Below are 23,834 nucleotides of genomic sequence, written 5' to 3' on the forward strand. Positions count from 1 at the left end.
TTACATAGATATTCCATAAGTTGTCTTATGATAACATGAGAAAAAAGTTAAGCATCAATAAGCTGTTAAGGGTTGGGATTGTAGCTCAGTGGTAGAGTGCTGTTAAGTTGCCTAAAATCAAACTACAGCCTAGACCAGAGGCTTGCTGAGTGCCTTGCTATCTTCCTTCCACTTTAAGTGCAGATCATCAAGCACTCTGACTCCTTTTCTTTTTCTTTTTTCTCTTTTGGTACTGGGAATTTAACCCAGGAGTAATTTACCACTGGGATATATCCCTAGCCCTTTTTACTTTTTATTTTGAGACAGAGTCTTGCCAAGTTGCTTATAGCCTCACTAAGTTGCTGAGGATGGCCTTAAACTTGCAATTCTCCTATCTCAGCCTCTTAAACTGCTGGGATTACAGACATACACCACTGTATCTGGCTTATTTTCTGCAAAGTCAATAGAAGACTATATGTGTTCTCTACCAGTAGACAAAGACCTCCATAACTTTGTCTACTGGTAGAGAAGTAGACACACTTCCCAGCACACTTCCTAGCAGATTTGAAAGCACCATAATGAATATAATGAATGATCTCACTTTTCATTTGAAACCTCACCATCCACAAACAGGGAGTGGCATTTTCTCCCACAGGCCCAAATATATTTAATAATCATGTTAAAATAGTCAGAAAAATTAGTAGCAAGAGGATTTTTCTGTCTTACCTATCAACAAACTGAATGGTATTATTTCTAATTTTGGTTTTCTCAAAGCATGACATAATATTATTATACAGAGTTTGGTGATATTTCACAGTGCATTTTATCATAGGTGAGGTGGCTGTACAAGTCAAAAATCAAGAAAAAATGAGCATTAAAAAAAGCTCTTTGTCCTCCTAGGGATTTAATGGGTGTCTCTGTTACCTTACCTACAAGATTTGTCTGGAGAAAATTAATCATCTTGCCTATACCATACATCGTGATGCAAAGACCAAACCAAGAATAAGGGCAGTGAGTTTATGTTCATTCAGAAACACTGAAGATATGCAGAGAAATAAACTCTGAACAGTCCTGAGATGAATTCATGTAAGTCAAAGAAATAATTTTTGAGCTAAAAAAGTTTATTAAAAACAAATGAATAAAAGAAAATATCTAAATAAGCCAAATGTGTGTCTTAAGAAATGAGCAAAAGCAAATTTGGGAAATCTTCAAGACTCTCCCTAAAATTCATCAAGGAGTTCCATGACCAACTTCTTATCCTAGTATAACAATCTCTTCCCATACAGCCCAACAGACATACCATGAGACATTATGCTGACATTTGGAAACCAAGTATCACTGACAGAGTTCCTTTTCAGGAAACTTGGAAAGTACTCTATGAAGGATGATTGAAAAAAACTAAAATGCACTGTAATAAAACATATCAGAAGTCCACAAGTCACTGTCATAAAATGTATCATAAAATAGAGAAGGGTGGAACATTTTCAAATTTTAAAAAAATGCTTTAAAAACACTTTTAAAAAGTGTTTTAAGAAACACTTTTAAATTTTTTATTTGAAATTTTAAATTTAGGGGTTATATCTTAGTGACTTAAAAAATGTACACATGGAGGAATTCTTACTATTCTAATGAAATAATTTCACTCTGCCAGTCAACACATGTCTGGAAGAAACATTCAGCAACAACACACTGCATGCACCACAGGAATGATGACTTCTCCTCCAGAAGGGCCCTACCCACATGAGAAAGTAAAGCAGTAGATTTTCTATTTTCTTCCCTGAAGTCAGTCATCTTCTCTCGGTTGTTTCTCTTTCTCCTCTCTACCCTACATTTGAACTCTGCAGGTGCAAGCTCTGAGTCAAAGGTGCTGTTGCAGTGAATGCCATATTAAGCCTTCATGAAGTGCAACAGTTCCAAACAAGGTGTTAAAGGGAATCTAAGGGTGAATGGGTCCTGAAGAGATTATTGGACACTATAAAGACACTCCTGACCTTCTAGAAAAATACTTAAACCAAGGCAAGCACCTAACATCTAAGATGGGCATTTATTCATTCATTCAATGGTAAGTTGTCTGATGTCAAGAGGAAAGTTATTTACTAGGTCTAAGAAATACCAAGATAAAATAAGACCTGTTCCTGGCTGCTGGAAATCATAATACAGTGGAAATCACTTCAATGCTGCCCCACTGTAACTCTTAGTACTCCCTACTAATTTATGCCTCAATTCTCCTCTTCAGTGAATGCCTAATTCTTCTCTTCAGCATTTTTTAGAGTCACTTATAGAAATGAGTTATAATGTTTAAGGGATATATCCAGAAAGGGCACAAAGAAAGTAGATTTTCAATCATCTACTGATAAAGTGGGAAAAATATAATGGTTTTAGGCACCATTCGCTATTCCATATGAATGAGATACTCCAGAACCGATCCTGTTTTCAATTCAGAGAAAATCATTTACTAGCAGGGTGGACAGGGAGCTTCCAATCCATACTTGCATGTAGACCCCAGTATGAGCTGCCAAAGAGCTTCCAGATGGTGGAATGGACAGAACAGGTGTGAAAGAATAAATCCACAGACAACAGACTGAAGAACCAGGAAAAATTACAGAGCACATCCATAGAATGCAGAACCTCAATTTTCAGGTCCTAATTTTTAAAAAATAAAAGTGAAGAAATCAGTAGCTGTTCCAAGAAATCTAGGATCGAAAACCATAAAGGACTGAGAAAACAATTTCTTCTTGCCTTAGAAAATATTCAAGTAATTAAACAACAGACATGAGAAGTACATGATTAGTAAAAACAGACTGTGTTGTACACAGATACCACAAAGGCACAACGGAGTGAGAACGAAGGCTGCCACAGGCAGGTCCATTGGACAATCTGGCCAAGCCATACAACAGAAATCAACTGAAATGAGTTAAAGGCAGTGAATGGCTTTGTCATGACAAATCTGACATGTATAGCTTGGAAATGCAAACACAAACAGAAAATTCAGGCTGTTAGAAACATTTATTAATAAAGCTTGAAAAGGCTTGAAATGAAAAAGCCTCAACACTCGTGAAGTTAATTCATCCTATTTTTAGGATATGAATTTGTCTCTATGATATATATTTTGGTTTATCAAAGACATTTTTCTGTTGTTACTCAAATAATTCTTTCAAAAATGAAAAAAGCTGGGGGAAAAGTAGGGAAAAGCAGGTATGAAATGACAAAGCTTCAGAAAAAAAGCATTTTTTTTCTTACACAAACAAAATGCTGAGGCAAAAATAGGCTATCTTTCATTGGCACTGGTTATACAGAGGTGAAAGATAGTGCTAGAGAACTGACCACATCAACCAACACACTTGAAACATGTCAACCCCCACATCAACAAACTCACTCTATATGGCTCCTACAGGAGGGCAGGTGGCATGTGTGCCTAGGCAGTGATCCTGAGTGAGCAGACAATGCCCGATCTCACTCAGCTGGTGGGACAGGGTGGCCTATGACAGGTATCTGAGGGCCTCCTCCATAGATACTATGCCTGGCCTAAAGGAAGCCATGCCCTTGGCAGCTGGAAACAGGCAAGACATCTCTCAACACTATGCTCTTATGTCTTTTTTTTTTATCAATTTTTTTGTTTTTACAGACTGCATTTTGATTCATTGTACGCAAGTAGGGTATATTATTTCGTTTCTATGGTTGTGCACGATGTAGATTCATACCATTCGTGTCATCATACATGTATACAGGGTAATGATGTCTGTCTCCTTCTTATCTAAGACCCAGAAGAACTGCTCTCTAGGAACACTGAAAAACTGGCAAAACAGAAGATAGTAGAAAAAATTTGGTTGGTAGAGGGTGAAAGTGTGCTTTCCCAAGGCTTTAAATCCTGTGAAGCTTTAATGGGAGCTTTGTTTTGCCCTCTGCCTCCCTAACGGAAGTTAATTATATGGACAGAAGGGGACATGTACTGCTCAGCTGCCTCATTGGGAGTGTCTGCATGCTGAAAGTCTCAGAGGCAGCAGGAGACACGGAGCCTTCAAGGAACTGGTCTCTCATTGGAGCCGGTGCCAAGCTGTGGCTAGAACACTGCACTAAATCTTGCACTGGTTTTTGTGGGTGATCTTAGAAAAGTCAAACAGGTTATGAGTCACAGAGAGGATTCAGAACACATACAGCTGGTGGAACAGTGCATGGCAAATAAGTCCTATACACATGCATGCTGTTGTTATTCATATGAGAAAGAATACAGCCTGTTCCACAAAGCCATGAAGGCCATAAAGGCTGAAACTGATGTGCATGCTTTACTGTAAGTAAAAGGGTAAAAGAGATAACATAGCAGAAGACACTACTATATAATCTTAAATTATGCTATCCCTTTAAGTTCAGCACTAATCAACCAAAGGAAAAAATGAAGATGGTTTGGGGTGTATCATATAACCAGTGGGATTTTTGGCACTTCAGTAAAATTTCTTTATTAATGACAAAATAAAGTCCCTAGCCCTTCCTCAGTGAAAGAGTATCATGGATATGATTTCATCTATGCATTTTAAAAAGCATTAACTGGTTTATGGTCCAGTCACTGATATAGAAAAAAAGCACCAAAGTGACCCTGGGTCCTTTCATGACATCGTCAAAGTCAATAATTATTGCCATTGTTACTGAGCACTATGGGTCAAGCATCTTGCTAAGTCAAACTTATTCTAGATGATTTTATCTATGCTTCCAGGCCCACTGGATACTAATAACTTCTAAACTAATAACACTACATACCAGAGCTCTCTCCCAACCACTAAATCCACATATCTCAACCCTCTGCTGGACTTTTCATCTGAATATACTACAAGGATCTCAAACTCAATAAGTTCAAGTTCGATTCATCATCTCCTCCCACACACTCATCTTGACTTCTAGAAAACCTTGCTTATGTTCCATGTGCTTGCTTGTGAATGGTAACATCATATATATTGTCTCCAAAGCCAGGGTATCTTTCTAGACTGCTTCTTGTTTCTTCTCCTCACTTCCACCTACTCCTGTTTTAGTTTGGAACCACATCAATACTACTTCTGGTTTCATACCTGCCCAAAGGCCTCTCTAAAATTTAACTTAATCATATTATTTTAGTGCTCACAACTATTTATAGGTTGCTTATGACCTAAAGGATAAAATCCAAATCTTTTAATTATTGTGCTGGTTAGACCCTTCCTAAATGTTCATCTTCATCTTTCATCACTCACACACAGGCACCAGTAATTTTGAAAACGGTAATTCCTTGATATATTCATAGCCCTAAGTTACCAAACATCTCCTTCTCTTTTATTCTATCTATTGAATTTATGTTCATTATGTGAGATGGAATCTAGTTTAATCGTAATATTTGTAGTCACTGGAATACAACCATCACTCTATCTCTCTCTGGTTCCACTCTCTTTGTTCTTCTCTCAATGGACACATACAGATCTACACACACACACATATACACACACATATTTTGTTAGCAGACATTTTATAAACAGTTTAAATAAATACTGTATAAATAAATGTGGATAAATAAAATGTGTTATACAGACCACATCTTGCACAATGGAGTATTACTGTGTTACAAAGAAGGATGACTTTATGACATTTGCCAATAAATGGATGGGTCTGGAGACTATATTGCTAAGTGAAATAAGCCAGTCCCAAAAAACCAAAGGTTGAATGTTTTCTCAGATTTGTGAAAGCTAACCCATAATAAGGGGGATGGGGAGAATAGAAGTTCAGTAGATCAGACATTGGGGAATGGATGGAAGGGAGGGGAGATAGGACAAGGAAAGACAGTGGAATGAATCTGATGTAATTTTCCTATGTACATGTATGACAACATCACAGTAAATCCCACCATCATGTATATCCACAAGAATTAGGGCCTGTCTAGAATAAGATATACTCTATGCTTGTATAATTATATCAAAATGGATTCTACTATCATGTATTTTAAAAGCCCAATAAATAAATAAAAGAAAAAAATTAATAAAAATTAAAAATAAACAAATATGTAATCTAATTAGTTTATACATCTTTTTCCTCTGCTACTTTCTGAGCTTCTTAACCTCTGAAACTATACCTTATATATCTTTGTTTTCCTACTACCTAATATACACTAGTGGCAAAATTAATATATGTTGAATAAGTGAATAAGCCCAAAGGGACATATACAACTTATAATACAGTAGTATTTATAATAGCAAAATAAATTGGAAATACATACATAAACAGAAAATGGATAGTTAGTTGAGTATTATACAACTAGAGACATATGCATTAGCATGGGCTGATCTTCAAATCATAATGTTAATCAAAACGAAGCAAGTTTCAGGACTATACAGCATGTAGAGATGAAAAATATGCATATTCAGACCTGACAAATCTAGGTGGTGATTATATAGGTGCTAACATTCTTTACTTACTTTTATGCATATTTTAAACATTTCATAATATAAAATAGTTAGAAACATAGCCATAAAAACATACAAAGTGATAATGGCAAGGGTTAGTGACATCTTGAAAGGAACCTCACCCACTGTCCCATGACATACATATATACAATCAAGAGGAATTATGTTTAAACAACATTGCATTCAGTCATTTAAATATATTTCTAAGGAAATTTATATTTCTACATAATGAAAAATCCTTGATCTGATTTTTTTTATGGTGGAATTTCTTTTCAATATTGCTGTTGGTGCATATTTTACTCATGAAAAACCACAGAAAAACCTAAAAAAAAATCTACCTCTGCTCAAGTGTACAGAGACCACAGAGACCACAGAGTGAAAACACTCAGAGATGAGATTATGACCCTCTTTTCAAAATTCCTGCAATTAGAACCAGTTGAAAAAAAAATACAAAGTTTTTAGGCAAATGAAGAAGAAGAAATAAAACCTTGGAATGGTTCTTAGGTGCTCAGTTTTGGGAAATGCTTTTTGTTCATGAATCCAACAGGGTTCAAGGAAAAAAAATGTAAAAGTTTAGAGTCTACATTACCAAAGTAGCGGTAACTTAATTAAGATGTATTTTGGTACTAGAGAATAGAATTTCATACATTTTCATTAAAGCATAATATAATTTTAGGCATAGATACAGTCCTGACACAACAGTGAACTGTTCACTTAGAATCCATTAGAATCCATTACATGTTAGCAATTAATTCTTATTGGAGTTTGTAACACTGGAACTATTTCTTTCATTTTATAATACTTTAAAATAAAGCCCAGTGTTAAAATTGAAATAGAAAGGGGGTTGGGCATGTAGCCCACAGTAGAGGACTCACCAAAAACAAAACAAAACAAAACAAAATAAAAAAATTAAAAAAAGGAAAGAAAATGAAAAAAGCAAAGGAAAATTGAAACCAAAACTTCCTGACTTAGAAGACCATGTTTCTTCTACTACAACACCCTCACATTCAAAGATCTTTACCCTTATACACAGACTGCCATCTTCTCTTGGGTATCCTTTAGTGTACAAATCTGTAATAATAGGCCTATAGAATGGATTACAAATGACGCACACCTATCTCCTATGTTAAAGTTGCTTAATAATACACACATGAGGTGTGGAATATGACATAATATGACATATGTAGCCTTTGTTATACACAAGGTTTCTATGCTAATCTTGTTTTCGAGAATATAAGTAATCATTAATAAGCAAATAAAAAAGACTAAAATGATAAAATATACCCCTTGTGCAAATAATCTTAGGTATTTTCAAAGATGTTCACAGTGGTTTACTGCATTATTCATTACAGCAAAATCTGGGAACCATCTAAATATACAGTAATCAAGCAATGAATGAATCAATAATATATCGATAGCATAGAATACTGTGGACTCATTAGAAATCATATTTTAGAAGAAAGCATTTTATGAAGAAACATACACATTGAAGAGCTGCAAATATAAGTGGTATGTGCAGGGTAAAAGAAGTGTTTTGATATTTGGATTTATATGAAAATATAAAACAGTGGAAAGCCAAACATCAGTTAATCTCAGTTCACCTTTGTTGGGATTTGGAGTTTTTCTCCTTCTTTCTATTGCCCACATTTTCTAAGCTTTGGCAGGAAGGATATATTGTTGGCATCAAGGTGGGAAAATCAAGGGTCAAGCTGCCCTCTCATACATACATTACATACAAACATTAACAAAAAAATCAGAAACGTTTTGCCCAGTTGATAATGGCTCTCATCATGGATTGTGGGAGCTGGAATGGGCTGGGGTAGGAAGAGGAGGTAGAGAGAGTGGGAGGCTAGGAGCAAGGGCTGAAGTCAGAAAGAAAAAACACTTCGCCTAAGTGTGTCAACCTCCCCAATGCCCCCAAGGTCAGGTTGCTCCCAATGAGAGAGAGGCAATAAGGAGTTTATCCAGGTAACAACCAAATATACAGCTATGAACAAAAACTGATGTCATTCTGAAAAATCACAGTTTAAGTAAAAATAAAGTTTTCATAAAGGTGGTCTATTGTTTAATTTACTTCTAGATTAATTTATTTATATGTATGATAACTTGTCAACTGATACAATGTTTGTATCAAAAGTATCCAGAAAGTATATCCCTTTAGTTATGTTGAGTTATAGCTTCATAGTCAGCTGATTTAATATTTCTAAATTATTATTTAAGTGTTCATATCCAATAACATAAGAAGGACCAGCATATAACTTATTAGCACATCACATTTAATGAGAATTCACAACATGCAAGGTACTGAACTTTGCTCTCTACGTGGACTGGCTAGTTTAACAACACTGTGTGAAAGGTTATTATTCACCCCACCATATCAATGAAATCCTGAGGTTCAGAGAGATGAGATGACTTGACCAAGGTTACCCAATTCAAAGTGATAGAGTTACAACTTAAATCCTAGAATTCTTATGTAAGCATGGCCTGTGTACTGCTGCTCTGGTACTGGTACTCTATACCATTAAAAATATTTGACAAAGTTGAGATAAGTGACAACTTTTGGAAGGAAAAAATTCTAAGTGGAGAAGCAGATTTTAGCTAAAGGAGACAGTCAGAGAATGAGAAACAGGATATAGGAAGAACAATAGTGTTGGTAAAGTCATGAAATGTGCTGGCATCTACTCAGAAAGTACCCGGGGCTGTAAATGAGCAAGTTCCACTCCTGGGTTGCATGAGCCCCAGAGGGTGAAGCAGACTATTTCCATGCCCCACCCCTTGGAACATCTCAGTGTCTTGGAATTTTGAACGCTTCTCCAAGGAGGGGTAAATCCACAAAAGGAAAATTCATTCGAAAATCTAGGATGATGTTTAATGGGAGTGTATCCAATATTTGATACAATGGAAGAAGAGGTGAAAGGAAGTTAGCTGGTCACTTTGTATTTTATGACTAGTAAGTATGAATATTCCAAATTATTCCACTGAATTGCCCATTTACCCTGTTTTATATTACAGTGTCTGTCATTAAAAGTGTTGCAATGGAGACGCTAGAGTTATGACTATGGAGGTTCATTCATCATGCTGGAGGGGATGGCTAAGTGGACAAAATGCCAGCTTTCACCACTGTGCCACTCCATGTCTAGAAGTTAACATGCAAGTGGCACTGACTCAGCAGCTCATTTCCTGAATGAATTTGGTTCCAGAGAATTTACTCAAATGCATAGAGTAAATATAAAATCTATATTTTATATCTATAAAAAATCTCCCTCTCCAGCCTGAATAATGAACATCCTAAGAACTTTTACAAACTTGAGATATCCCCAATTCACTTGAAACATGAGATATGGTTACCCAGCATCTTCTAATGCAGTCTTAGAATGTATACCCTGCTCTTGCGAGCCATCCCTTCGTTATCCCTATTATTAGCCTCATTCAAAGCTGATATGGCCTTCCCCTCAGCTATTCCTTTTCATTCAGCCCTGTGGTTAACTGACTTAATAGTCTTTACTCTATCTTCGCCCTTAATCTTAGCATCAAGTTGATCATCCACTTGATGTTCTGAACTACTCTTTTATAAACAAATATTTTACTTTTATGGCTTTATTAACTATTTTACAATGACAAACTAGGAATGTTTAGTAGTTCCTGAAAATAATGCTCCACTGTATAGATCAATAAATAACTAGGATAATGATTCCATTTTTTAAAAATTATAATTTTACAAACAAATCAACTAAGTTTCTATCAACTGAAGAAGAAGCCCTTCTAGTTACAATTTCAAAATCAATGTAGCACTCATTAATTGGGCAGCCATTATATGTCAGATATTATTCTAAGCATTACCAACCAACCTAAAAAAAAATCCTGCTATAGTCTAGTGAAGATGGCAGACAACTATAAACTGGTATTAAGTGTTATAATGTTGGTTCATTAAAGTAGTATAGAAACTGACTAATTCTATGAATAGCTTGGCAGGGTCTAAATTTTAGATCTGAGCTTCTAACTAACTTAGTCTAAATATCTATTTTAGGGGAGATGTTTGAAAAGTAAATGATACATAGTTAAAAATATAAGATTAGAGCCCAGCATGGTGGTACATGTCTCTAATCCCAGTGACTAAGGAGGCAAGGGCAAGAGGATCCCAAGATCTAAGACAGTCTCAGCCATTTAGTGAGATCCTCAGCAGTTTAGCAAGAACTTTCTCAAAATAAAAAGTAAAAAGTGGTAAGCATCCGTGGGTTCAATTCCCAGTACAAAAAAAAAAAAAAAAAAAAAAAAAAAAATAGTACTATGAGAAACTGGAGGGATGAGATTAAAATTAACATAAGCTAATATTATTCATGCCTCAGGATCTTCTCACTTGATTTCTTCTTTTACTTTGTTCGTCTCCAAGCCCATTGCAAGATTTCATCACCACATTCTTCACCATCATCTTTCAAACATTATCAATCTTTCTGACACATCATACACTCCTCCTCTTTTTGCTCTTCCTGACTTCTCCCAGATGGGACTGCTTCCATATATGCTGACATTCCAGTTATGGCAGTGGTCCAGCCCTTCCTGTTCCAGTACCTCTGCCATTAGATCACCAGCTCCCTCTTTAATACCCACTGCTAATTGTATTTGTTCATTTCCCACACATAAGCATGATGTGGTTATTTTGGTAATACTTTATTCCTATTGTCTGGTTATATGAAATCTATTTTTAACATCAATTCATGTTTTTTTATGTAATTTCACCTTAATTTACTAATGCCTATATTTTTTATTCTTAAATTTTCATGGCGATTATTAATGAAGTGGAAATCTAGTGATCTTTAGTTATTTCTCATAAAGTCTCAATTTTCTATCCTAAAATTTCCCATTAACCAAACATTTTTTTTCTTCAGGATTATTGCAAGGCTACGTACAGGGCTACATTCCAATATTTGGCACATCTTTATATCTAGTAAGAGGCATTACAGGCGGAAAGCAAGGCTAAGAACAGGCCTTGTGCCTAGTTTCCCCTCTAAATGTCTTCTGACCAGGATCATGCTATGGTGTGGCCAACTCAGTTACTTTCCAAACAGCTTCTCACACGACTAGAGCCCTCTGGTGGTAAGAGAATACCTACCCACAGTGGGCTGAATGAAGCACAGAACCTCAATATGGTTACACCCAGGGGCCCCTAATCCTCCTGGCTCTTTTTGTACACAAGCTCGATTCTTCCTTTACCTCCCTCCGTCTGCTTTCCTTTATGTTTTCCTTCACTGCCTTCTTTTTTGACACCATATACCCAATGCCAATGTAGGCCCATACAAAGGAATCTGTAGGAGAAACTCAAAGATGATGACAGTGTTGGCATCATAAATTGTGATTCAAGGCTTGAGTTAGTCAAAAGAGAATATCAGTGGATCTGGCAAGAGAACTGCAATCACACATTTAGCATTTGTCATAATAACTAAACAAAACATGAGCATGGATGCAGCTGAGAGATTATGCTCCACTAGGAAAAAATTTCCATGCAATATAATTGATAAATGGGAACAAAGAGCAACTGTGAAGTATTCTTTACAAGTTGTTAACATTAGGGTCAAATAACACTTAAAGTATAATGTAGGCTGGGCACAGTGGCTCGTGACTATAATCCCAGCAGCTCAGGAGGCTGAGGCAGAAGGATGGTAAGTTCAAAGTCAGCCTCAGCAACAATTTAACGAGGCACTAAGCAACTGAGACCCTGTCTCTAAATAAAATACAAAAGGTCTGAGGATAGGGCTCAGTGGTTAAGTACCCCTGTGTTCCATTTCTGGTACCAAAAAAAGAAAAAAAAAAGTATAATGTAAATTTCATTCTGTCTAAAGTTAGAGACTGAAAAATACGACCATTCAAATTCTTCTCTACTTCAGTAAATTCTCAGTCTTGTGTGTGAAGTATTTCCATGAAGAAGTATTTCCATGAAGAAGTCTCTCCGGATTGTATCAGTTGCTACAGCAGGTTTTACTTAATGCTGTAGTCTGAAAAAGTTTATTACCTCTCTAAATACACCTTTCTCCTGTCAATTCATCCAAAATATCTGCATTTGATATCACTTGTATCTCTCAGCTATATCTGATATATTGGTGATATCACCTATATCTCAGCTACAATGAGGTATACCAGCTTACTGATGACTTATGGGAAAGGGAACACAACTATTTTTATTTGTGAGGAACAAACTACAACTCCTTGTGTTACCTCAGATATATTCTTGGTTCCAGAGAAAGACCTATTTAAAAATAAGGAATTAAATTAAATTCAGTTGAAACTAATTTAAATTATCATTTATTCTCTTCATCAAACTAAATTCCTTCCAGAACTTTTTTACTCTCCCTTCATAATTTGTAAATAATCATCAATTCAAATTAAAAGTCTATAAATTACCAATATCTCATCAGCAGCAAAGTGATAAATGCTCTCATTCAGGTCTTAGCTAAAGCAAAAAGTATAACTATCATCTTCAATGCAGAAATACTATGTGGCAAGGGTAAAGGCAGAGAAAAGGTAGAATCATTTGGTATGTTCAAATATAAAACAAATTAGGGAAATTTCTACATCCATTAAGTAAAATTGCAATAACTTTTCTGTTTCCATGCTAGCTTCTCTAGAATCAATTCTTCTTGACCCAGCTTGGGTGACCTTTAAAAACACAAGTTGTCCATCTCCTGTTCTGTGCCATTCTTGGCTTCTGTTGAAGTCTTCACCATGTCTTTCAAGGTCCTACATGAGCAAATCTTGGCTGTCTACCCAAGAGTATTTCCTATGAGTCTCTCTCATAATGTAGTAGAGTTTAAATAAAATTGAAATAACATGATAAACTCTCAAATATTTGCATTCTGGAACCTGCGAAGAATGCTACTCTTTTAAGACTTTTGTATTTGCTCTTCCCCATGCTAGGGAATTTCTCCCAGATGAATCTTTGATTTATTTCTTTATCTCATATATATCTGCATCAGTCAGTGTCCCTGCAGGACATGGTTTCCTCCTCAGACCATTATATGAAGAGAAATTACTGAAGGAATTTTACAGGGGTAAGTTCAGGGTTAAGGGAAAAATGGGCTCTCAAGACACTTGAAGATTAGAAACAGGAGGAAGCCTTTACCATCCCTAAGCCTGAAAGGGCAGGTGGAAGAAACTGATTTATAGCCGCCCACTGAGAACCAGAACCCCTCCCAGAGGTTCCCCAGCAGAAGGCCTGGGAATGGGGGGAAGGTTAGAAAGTAGGCAGAAATAGAAGAGAGAAAAAATATCCTGACCTGATCTTCTTCCCCTCCCTCAAATCTCCTAAAGGTACCAAGCCTTGCCAGAAGCCAGTAGCTGAGAAACACATTAGTCCTCATTAGTCAGTCTCCCCCAGCCAAGGCAGGGAAGGGGAGAAATTGGACCAGAAAAGAAAATGGAGGAAGGCCAGGACAAAGACTCTATTCAAAAGGTTCCCTCCTGAGAAAGATCTTCACTAATTAATCTATCTAAAATGGCACCGCATGCATACTCTACACTCCACTCAAATTTGTTATAGTACTTATTGCTACCTGATATTATACTGTATTGTTTGTTTATTTGCTATTGTTTGTTTATTTGCTCTCTCACTAACATATAAGCTCTGCAAGGGCTGGGATTTTGTCATTTGTATTCATTTCTGCATCTCTACAATTTATGAAAACTACTGCACAGCAAGTGTTCATTATTTATTGAATGAATGAATGAATTTAACACTCCCTTTGCTATTCAAAAGTATTTATGTTTAATAAAATTAGAAAAATACAATATCTCTAAAGATCTATAACTGACTTAGACATACATAAGACCTCTATAATGTAGTCCTTTCTAAACTCCAAAATATCTTTCTTGTTAATTTACTCTGTAGAACAACAAAAATTTTAAACATTTTTGTGATTAACAAATATGTATACACACATTATATTTCATAAATTTTATAGACAAATATAAAATACCAGAATCCCACAAGTGGAGAAAACATTAAAATTCCTAGCCCAACCCCACACTCAATATATGAACATTCTTCACAATGGTCCTCAAAGGACCATATCTTCCCCAGAGAACATATCTTCAAAATAATTACAGCTGTTTACATGTGATTTTAGTGATATTTGAACTATTAAATTTTAATAATGTTTAAAAAGAGTATAAAATATGCTTTACATTCAAAATGGGACAAGAGTATATAAAAAAATGGTAAATAGTTCTCTATTATATCCTATTTACGTTTTTTATCTACTTGATCACTGAAGTGAGAGGAAACTCACTATCTCAAGAACTGGACGGGGCGATACAAGATGGCGGCCTAGAGGGAGACTGCACCCCCAGTCGCTCCAGAACCCAGGAGGTAAGAAGGGGAGGCATTGAGAGACTCGGACTGAAATAGAGCCACGGGTGAGTCTGCCCACTGGGTAAAGCTCGGCCCGGGTGGCAGGCCCAGATAGAGGTGGCTTATCGGAGCCGGGCAGGGCAGCTAGAGTCATCCACAGGCAGCCCTGCGCACTCCGGCGGTGGGCCCCACCCACACAGCCAGCTTCTCCAGGTTCTCGGAACGGAACTGGCCCGCTAGTGAGAGCCTTTCTGACCAGAACAAGCTCCGAGTCCCGGAGCCACTGCGGCGCAGCGTACTCCGGCAACGAACCAGCGGAGAGCCTCGATCTGCAAGCAGCCTCTGGGATCAGGGCAGGGCAGCCAGAGACCGCTTCAGGCGGCTCTGCCCACTCCGGCTGCAGGCTCTCTTCACGGGGCGATCCAAGATGGCGGCCTAGAGGGAGACTGCACCCCCAGTCGCTCCAGAACCCAGGAGTTAAGAAGGGGAGGCATTGAGAGACTCGGACTGAAATAGAGCCACGGGTGAGTCTGCCCACTGGGTAAAGCTCGGTCCGGGTGGCAGGCCCAGATAGAGGAGGCTTATTGGAGCCGGGCAGGGTAGCTAGAGTCTTCCCAAGGTAGCCTTCCACACTCTGGCAGTGGGCTCCTCCCACACGGCCAGCTGCACGGTGCAGGCCCACAGTGAGAGCATTTCCGCACAGAGCCAGTTCCAAACCGTGGAACCAGTAGGGGGCTAGGGGCAGTTTTCTTCGGATGAGCTGCTTTATCAGATTCCTCCAAGACATCAGACTACTGAAGGCTGGGAGGTGATACACTGGAAATCTACCGGGACACTATAAGCCAATAGCGGAAAACTGCAATATCTCAGGGCCCCACTGACAACTGACCAATATGAGAAAAAAAGGGAAGAAAATGTCCCAAACAAACCTAGATGCTACATCAATAAAACCCAATGACAGCACAGCAGAAGAAATGTCAGAAAGGGAGTTCAGAATGTACGTAATTAAAACGATCAGGGAAGCTAATGAGGAGATGAAAGAGCAAATGCAGGCATTGAAGGAGGAGATGAAAGAGCAAATGCAGGCATTAAATGATCGCACCAATCAACAGTTAAAAGACCACATACGGGAAGCAAGAGATCATTTCAATAAAGAGTTAGAGATACTGAAAAATAACCAAACTGAAATCCTTGAAATGAAGGAAACAATAAACCAAGTTAAAAACTCCATAGAAAGCATAACCAATAGGATAGAACACCTGGAAGACAGAACCTCAGACATTGAAGACAAATTATTTAATCTTGAAAAAAAAGTTGGCCAAACAGAAAAGATGGTAAGAAATCATGAACAGAATCAACAAGAATTATGGGATATCATGAAAAGGCCAAATTTAAGAATTATTGGGATTGAGGAAGGCTTAGAGAAACAAACCAAAGGAATGAACAATCTATTCAATGAAATAATAACAGAAAATTTCCCAAATCTGAAGAATGAAATGGAAAACCAAGTACAAGAGGCTTATAGAACTCCAAACATACAAAATTACAACAGACCCACACCAAGGCACATTATTATGAAAATACCTAACATACAAAATAAAGACAGAATTTTAAAGACCGCGAGAGAAAAGAATCAAATTACATTCAGAGGGAAACCAATAAGAATATCAGCAGATTTTTCAATCCAGACCCTAAAAGCTAGAAGGGCCTGGAACAACATATACCAAGCCCTGAAAGAAAACGGATGCCAACCAAGAATCTTATACCCAGCAAAACTTACCTTCAAATTTGACGATGAAATAAGATCCTTCCATGATAAACAAAAGCTAAAGGAATTTACAAAAAGAAAGCCAGCATTACAGAACATTCTCAGCAAAATATTCCATGAGGAAGAGATGAAAAACAACGATGCAAATCAGCAACAGGAGGCGCTAGCCTAAAGGAATAGCCAAATAAAGGAGAAACCAAATCATGTCAAAAACAAATATGAGTCAATTGACTGGGAATACAAATCATATCACAATAATAATCCTGAATGTTAATGGCCTGAATTCATCAATCAAAAGACACAGACTGGCAGATTGGATTAAAAAGAAAAATCCAACAATATGCTGCCTGCAAGAGACTCATCTCATAGAAAGAGACACCCATAGACTAAAGGTGAAAGGATGGGGAAAAACATACCATGCACACGGACACAGCAAAAAAGCTGGAGTATCCATCCTCATCTCAGATAATGTGTACTTCAAACCAAAACTAGTCAGAAGGGATAAAGAAGGACATCACATGCTGCTTAAGGGAAGCATAAATCAGCAAGACATAACAATCATAAATATCTATGCCCCGAACATTGGCTCATCCACGTACGTCAAACAAATCCTTCTCAATTCCAGAAATCAAATAGACCACAACACAATCATACTAGGTGATTTTAACACACCTCTCTCACCACTGGATAGATCGTCCAAACAAAAATTGAATAAAGAAACTATAGATCTCAACAACACAATCAGCAATTTAGACTTAACGGACATATATAGAATATACCATCCAACAAAGAACGAATACACTTTCTTCTCAGCAGCACATGGATCCTTCTCTAAAATAGACCATATTTTATGCCACAAAGCTACTGTTAGCAAATACAAGAAGATAGAGATACTACCTTGTACTCTATCAGATCATAATGGATTGAAATTAGAAATAAATGACAGAATAAAAAACAGAAACTTCTCCAATACCTGGAGACTAAATAATACACTATTATATGATGAATGGATAACAGAAGACATCAGGAGGGAAATAAAAAAATTCTTAGAAGTAAACGAGAACAAAGACACATCATATCAAAATCTCTGGGACACTATGAAAGCAGTACTTAGAGGAAGATTTATTTCATGGGGTGCATTCAAAAAAAGAAGTAGAAATCAACAAATAAACGACTTAACACTACAGCTCAAAGCACTAGAAAAAGAAGAGCAGACCAATACCAAAAGTAGTAGAAGACAGGAAATAGTTAAAATCAGAGCCAAAATCAACGAAATTGAAACAAAAGAAACAATTGGAAAAATTAACAAAATAAATAGTTGGTTCTTTGAAAAAATAAACAAAATTGATAAACCCTTAGCCACACTAACAAAGAGAAAGAGGGAGAAAACTCAAATTACTAAAATTCGGAATGAACAAGGAAACATCACAACAGACACGAGTAAAATACAAAACATAATTAGAAGCTATTTCAAAAATCTATACTCCAACAAAACAGAAAACCTCGAAGACATCAACAAATTTCTAGAGACATATGAACTACCTAAACTGAACGAGGAGGACATACACAACTTAAATAAACCAATTTCAAGCAATGAAATAGAGAAGTCATCAAAATCCTACCAACAAAGAAACGTCCAGGACCAGATGGGTTCTCAGCCGAGTTCTACAAAACCTTTAAAGAAGAGCTCATTCCAATACTCCTCAAACTATTCCATGAAATAGAAGAGGAGGGAACCCTCCCAAACTCGTTCTATGAAGCCAATATCACCCTGATACCTAAACCAGACAGAGACACATCGAGGAAAGAAAATTTCAGACCAATATCCTTAATGAACATCGACGCAAAAATTCTAAACAAAATTTTAGCAAATCGCATACAAATATATATTAAAAAGATAGTGCACCACGATCAAGTGGGTTTTATCCCAGGGATGCAAGGTTGGTTCAACATTCGGAAATCAATAAATGTCATTCACCATATCAACAGACTTAAAGTTAAGAATCACATGATTATTTCAATAGATGCAGAAAAAGCATTTGATAAAATACAGCATCCCTTCATGCTCAAAACACTAGAAAAAATTGGGGAGTGGGAACATTCCTAAACATTATAAAGGCCATCTACGCTAAGCCCATGGCTAATATCATTCTAAATGGTGAAAAACTGAAAGCGTTCCCCCTAAAAACTGGAACAAGGCAGGGATGCCCTCTTTCACCGCTTCTATTCAACATCGTCCTTGAGACTCTAGCCAGAGCAATCAGACAAACCAAAGAAATTAAAGGGATACGAATAGGAAAAGAAGAACTCAAACTATCCCTGTTCGCTGATGACATGATTATATATTTAGAGGAACCTGGAAATTCCACCAGAAAACTTTTAGAACTCATAAGTGAATTCAGTAAAGTAGCAGGTTACAAGATCAATGCTCATAAATCCAATGCATTTTTATACATAAGTGATGAATCTTCAGAAAGAGAAATTAGGAAAACTACCCCATTCACAATAGCATCGTAAAAAATAAAATACTTGGGAATCAATCTCACAAAAGAGGTGAAAGACCTCTACAATGAGAACTACAGAACACTAAAGAAAGAAATTAAAGAAAACCTTAGAAGATGGAAAGATCTCCCATGTTCCTGGATAGGCAGAATTAATATCGTCAAAATGGCTATACTACCTAAAGTGCTATACAGATTCAATGCAATTCCAATTAAAATCCCAATGATGTACCTTGCAGAAATAGAGCAAGCAATTATGAAATTCATCTGGAAGAATAAAAAACCCAGAATAGCTAAAGCAATCCTCAGTAGCAAGAGCGAAGCAGGGGGTATTGCAATACCAGATCTTCAACTCTACTACAAAGCAATAGTAACAAAAACGGCATGGTATTGGTACCAAAATAGACAGGTAGATCAATGGTACAGAATAGAGGACATGGACACAAACCCAAATAAATACAATTTTCTCATACTAGACAAAGGTTCCAACAATATGCAATGGAGAAAAGATAGCCTCTTCAACAAATGGTGCTGGGAAAACTGGAAAACCATATGCAATAGAATGAAATTAAACCCCTATCTCTCACCCTACACAAAACTCAACTCAAAATGGATCAAGGACCTCGGAATCAGACCAGAGACCCTGCATCTTATAGAAGAAAAAGTAGGTCCAAATCTTCAACTTGTTGGCTTAGGAGCAGACTTCCTTAACAGGACTCCCATAGCACAAGAAATAAAAGCAAGAATCAACAACTGGGATAGATTCAAACTTAAAAGCTTTCTCTCAGCAAAGGAAACTATCAACAATGTGAAGAGAGAGCCTACAGAGTGGGAGAATATCTTTGCCAACCATACCTCAGATAGAGCGCTAATTTCCAGAATCTATAAAGAACTCAAAAAACTCTACACGAAGAATACAAATAATCCAATCAACAAATGGGCTAAGGAAATGAACAGACACTTCACAGAAGAAGATATACAAGTAATCAATAGATATATGAAAAAATGTTCAACATCCCTAGTAATAAGGGAAATGCAAATCAAAACTACCCTAAGATTTCATCTCACCCCAATTAGAATGGCGATTATCAAGAATACAAGCAACAATAGGTGTTGGCGAGGATGTGGTGAAAAAGGAACACTCATACATTGCTGGTGGGGTTGCAAATTAGTGCAGCCACTCTGGAAAGCAGTGTGGAGATTCCTCAGAAAGCTTGGAATGGAAACACCATTTGACCCAGCTATCCCACTCCTTGGCCTATACCCAAAGGACTTAAAATCAGCATACTACAGAGATACAGCCACATCAATGTTCATTGCTGCTCAATTCACCATAGCCAGATTGTGGAACCAACCTAGATGCCCTTCAATTGATGAATGGATAAAGAAACTGTGGCATATTTATACAATGGAATATTACTCCGCAATGAAGAATGATAAAATTATGGCATTTGTAGGCAAATGGTCGAAATTGGAGAATATCATGCTAAGTGAGATAAGCCAATCTCAAAAAACTAAAGGACGAATGATCTCGCTGATAAGCGGATGAGGACATATAATGGGGGGTGGGAGGGGCTAGCATTAGGTTTAGGGTTAGGTTTAGAGTTAGGCTAAGGAGAGCGGTAAGAATGAAGGAAAGAAGGACTGTGTAGAGGGAAAAGAGGGGTGGGAGGGGTGGGAGGGGTGGGGGGGAAGGGAAAATAAAATAAACATCATTACCCTATGTAAACGTAAAAAAAAAAAAAGAACTGGTAACTTGAAGCAGCTCTTATTATAATTAAGGTTTGGGTTCAAGTCTTTTCATCCTTATATTTAAAAAAATAACAACAGAAATTCTATATCTAAGTCATATTTTCTTTCTTGCAGACCAAACATCCACAGTTCATCCAACCACGCTAAGCTTCCTAGTCATCTTTTATGAAAACATCATCCCAGATGCTCTTTTGAACATGGTCTAGTCCATCAACTTTCCCCTTAGAGTTTTAGATGCCAAAATAGTTCTTCAGCCTGTTATGTGGCCAGTGCATAATAGTGGTTGTCTATCTCTTCCTCGTACCTGGGCCTTCTATTTTCATTGACACAACTTGAAAGTATAGTTTTCTTTCATTTTTCCCCACAGCCACAATACATTACTGAACTTCATTGATTTTTTTCTATAAATGTTGTTCGATCACATTTGTCAAAGCAATTGACAAAGTGCACATTTGCTCTTTGCTAAATCTGCCATTCTAAAGGTGTTTATGTTTCCCACAATGAAGTAACAAATGCTGACCTGGGCAAGATGGATCAATATGAGAACTGTAAAGAGACAGAATCCGGTTGATGGAAGTTAAGTCATTCACATACTTATATACGTTTCCCAAGAAACTGTTCTTTTAAATGTGCCACAATTAGGGCAGGAATTACTTTCCGATGACATTCTACCAAATCAGTCACTAGAGACTTACCCGCAGCTACTATGATAATATCCGCCAGCTGTGTATGGATCTTCAGTTGTTCTCTGGGAGTGTATCTGTGAGCTATGGTGACAGTTGCATCACCTGCAATACAGAAGAGTTTCCATTAGTGATTATTGTGCCTTTCCAAATTTTATGAAAGCTCTAAACCTAGAGAAATTTTGGATACCAAATAAAAATAGAAAAAAGTGCTTTGACATGTCTAAATCACTTGAGAGAAAAAGGTAGATAGGATATTTGGATGAACCAAAATATTGTACCTTTCAAAAGGACACATGGAAAATCAAATGAGGCTAAATGAAGATAAGATCTGATTGTCATAGGAAAGCTATAAATCCTAAAAATCCAGGATTCAAAAATACCATGTTTACTATTTAATGCATTGGCACAGGGAATATTCATTTGCTTATTAATGATACAAAAATAAATTCAGAAAACAATAAGATAAGAATTCTACAATTGGGACAATATTATGGAAGTAAAGTGAGAAATGAATTCTGCCATGAGGATGTGTCAAGGGAGCGTTCTTGGAGAGGCAAAATATTTTAGATATTTTAAGTATAAGCAAGTGTATACCAATCTGGAAAGGAAGAAAAGGACATTTCAAGCTAAATTTAAAAAGCAGGAAGAAAACAAAATAACTTTGAAATGGTGAAGAGGTCTAGAATATAACAAGAAGTTTCTGTACGAAAACTTTAATGGAGTTATGGGTGAGTAAGAGAGGTAAGCAGCCTGAGGCATTCCAATGTCTAAAGTGTGAACCAGCAAGAGGAGTGAGGGAAAGGTGGTGATGTGGAGAAGACAAGAGAGGGACATCCAGTGAGAGTATGGCCGTGTGAGACACTGTCTCAATTTTCTTTTCCTGCAAGTTGTGCAAATGCTACACAGTTAACAACAAAAGTGCACAATCTCCATATTTAGAAGAACTAGAAAACATATTTTCCACAGATTGCAAAAATACATAAGAATAATCAAAAGCAGTAGTTAGTAGACACCACACAGGGACAAAAGTAGCAAAAAACACAGAATTCCGAGTAACAATGGATCTATAAAAATGACTGTCAAAACACTTGCTAGATGTGAAGTGTTTACATTCAAATGAAAACAAAGTCTATCTTTCTTAATTATAGCAGAGAGAATAGAATTAAAGGCAGAAGAGTCCTCTTGGATCTGGTACAGTTCAGAGTGTGGTACCACAAGAATGGCACAGAGGAGCCATTCCAGTAGGGACCATTGTGAAAGCAGAGGAGTCACAGCTGCCAAGCACCTCCTCCCCAACCCATGGTGGACATATTCTGCAAATAGCAGGTCCATGAAAATCTTAACTCATTCAATGTTGAGTAATAAAAAAGGACTGGATGAAGCATCAATAGAAAGCCCTACAGAAAGGCAAGCCCAGAATAAATTTGGAAAGTGAGGAAACTATTCTGATTCAAATGGTGACTAGTATAGTCATTTAGCAGATAATTATATGCACTTGTCCAAATTAGAACAGCATGCCAAAAGAAGTGAATTTTTACAAAAGGCTGAGTTCAGCCCCTTTTGTCTCACGTGTACCCCATCTTGCCCTTCTGCCTTTCACAATGGCAGGATAAGGCAAAAAGGCCCTCACCAGATGCCAGTACCTTCATTCTGGACTTCTCAGTCTCCTGAACTGTGAGAGAATGAAGTTCTCTTCTTTATAAATTAGTCATTCTGTGGTATTCTATTAAGCCTGCACAAGGGAGACTAAGACACAGGTGAATGTAAATGATATTTCCATTGAATATGTAGGAATAATGCAATTAAAAGAACTGGAAGGGAAAAGATGAGAAACTTTACTTATTGCCTAATATGTTATAATGGGAATCAACAAATATCATTCAAAAGGCTAACCAATAATAGGAGTATAAGAATTTTTAAAAGTATAAACACTTTGAAAGATAATTTTATTTGCAAATATCAGTTAACAGACAAAAAGAACTGGAGTCAGAGAAGGAAATACAAACATTTTATCACTTATATGAGTATCAATAGATACCACATAAAGAAACAGAATTAAGAGCACTATATGTTATAATTATTGAGATAAACAAAACCTTCCTAAATATTAGGAGAAAAAAGACAGAAAAGAAAATAATGCAAAAAATAAAAATCACAAACAAAATAATATGACAATAATGACCACATATATTTATCATAACAATAAACATAAATTGTTCTAACTCATCTATTTAAAAGAACAATATCTGCAAATTGACTCACAAAGCAAAATCATATTGTATACTATACTAATCATATATATATATATGACATAAAGTTACTCAGAATTCGGAAATGTTGAAAACAAAAAATGGTCAAATATACCAGGAAAAATGACATGCACAAAAAGAA

At 36.7% G+C, this 23,834-nt stretch overlaps 1 protein-coding gene across 1 annotated transcript in view; it reads right to left on the bottom strand.

The window, feature by feature from the left end:
- Mthfd2l (methylenetetrahydrofolate dehydrogenase (NADP+ dependent) 2 like) overlaps positions 1-23,834 on the bottom strand; it is a 154,103-nt gene that overhangs the window by 59,065 nt on the left and 71,204 nt on the right. The window contains exon 6 of the mRNA XM_047567014.1: positions 21,453-21,545. Coding sequence (XP_047422970.1) covers positions 21,453-21,545 — 93 coding nt within the window. The remainder of the gene's footprint in view (positions 1-21,452; positions 21,546-23,834) is intronic.

This window comes from Sciurus carolinensis, chromosome 10, assembly GCF_902686445.1.
Source record: "Sciurus carolinensis chromosome 10, mSciCar1.2, whole genome shotgun sequence".
Classification (NCBI taxonomy): Eukaryota; Metazoa; Chordata; class Mammalia; order Rodentia; family Sciuridae; genus Sciurus; species Sciurus carolinensis.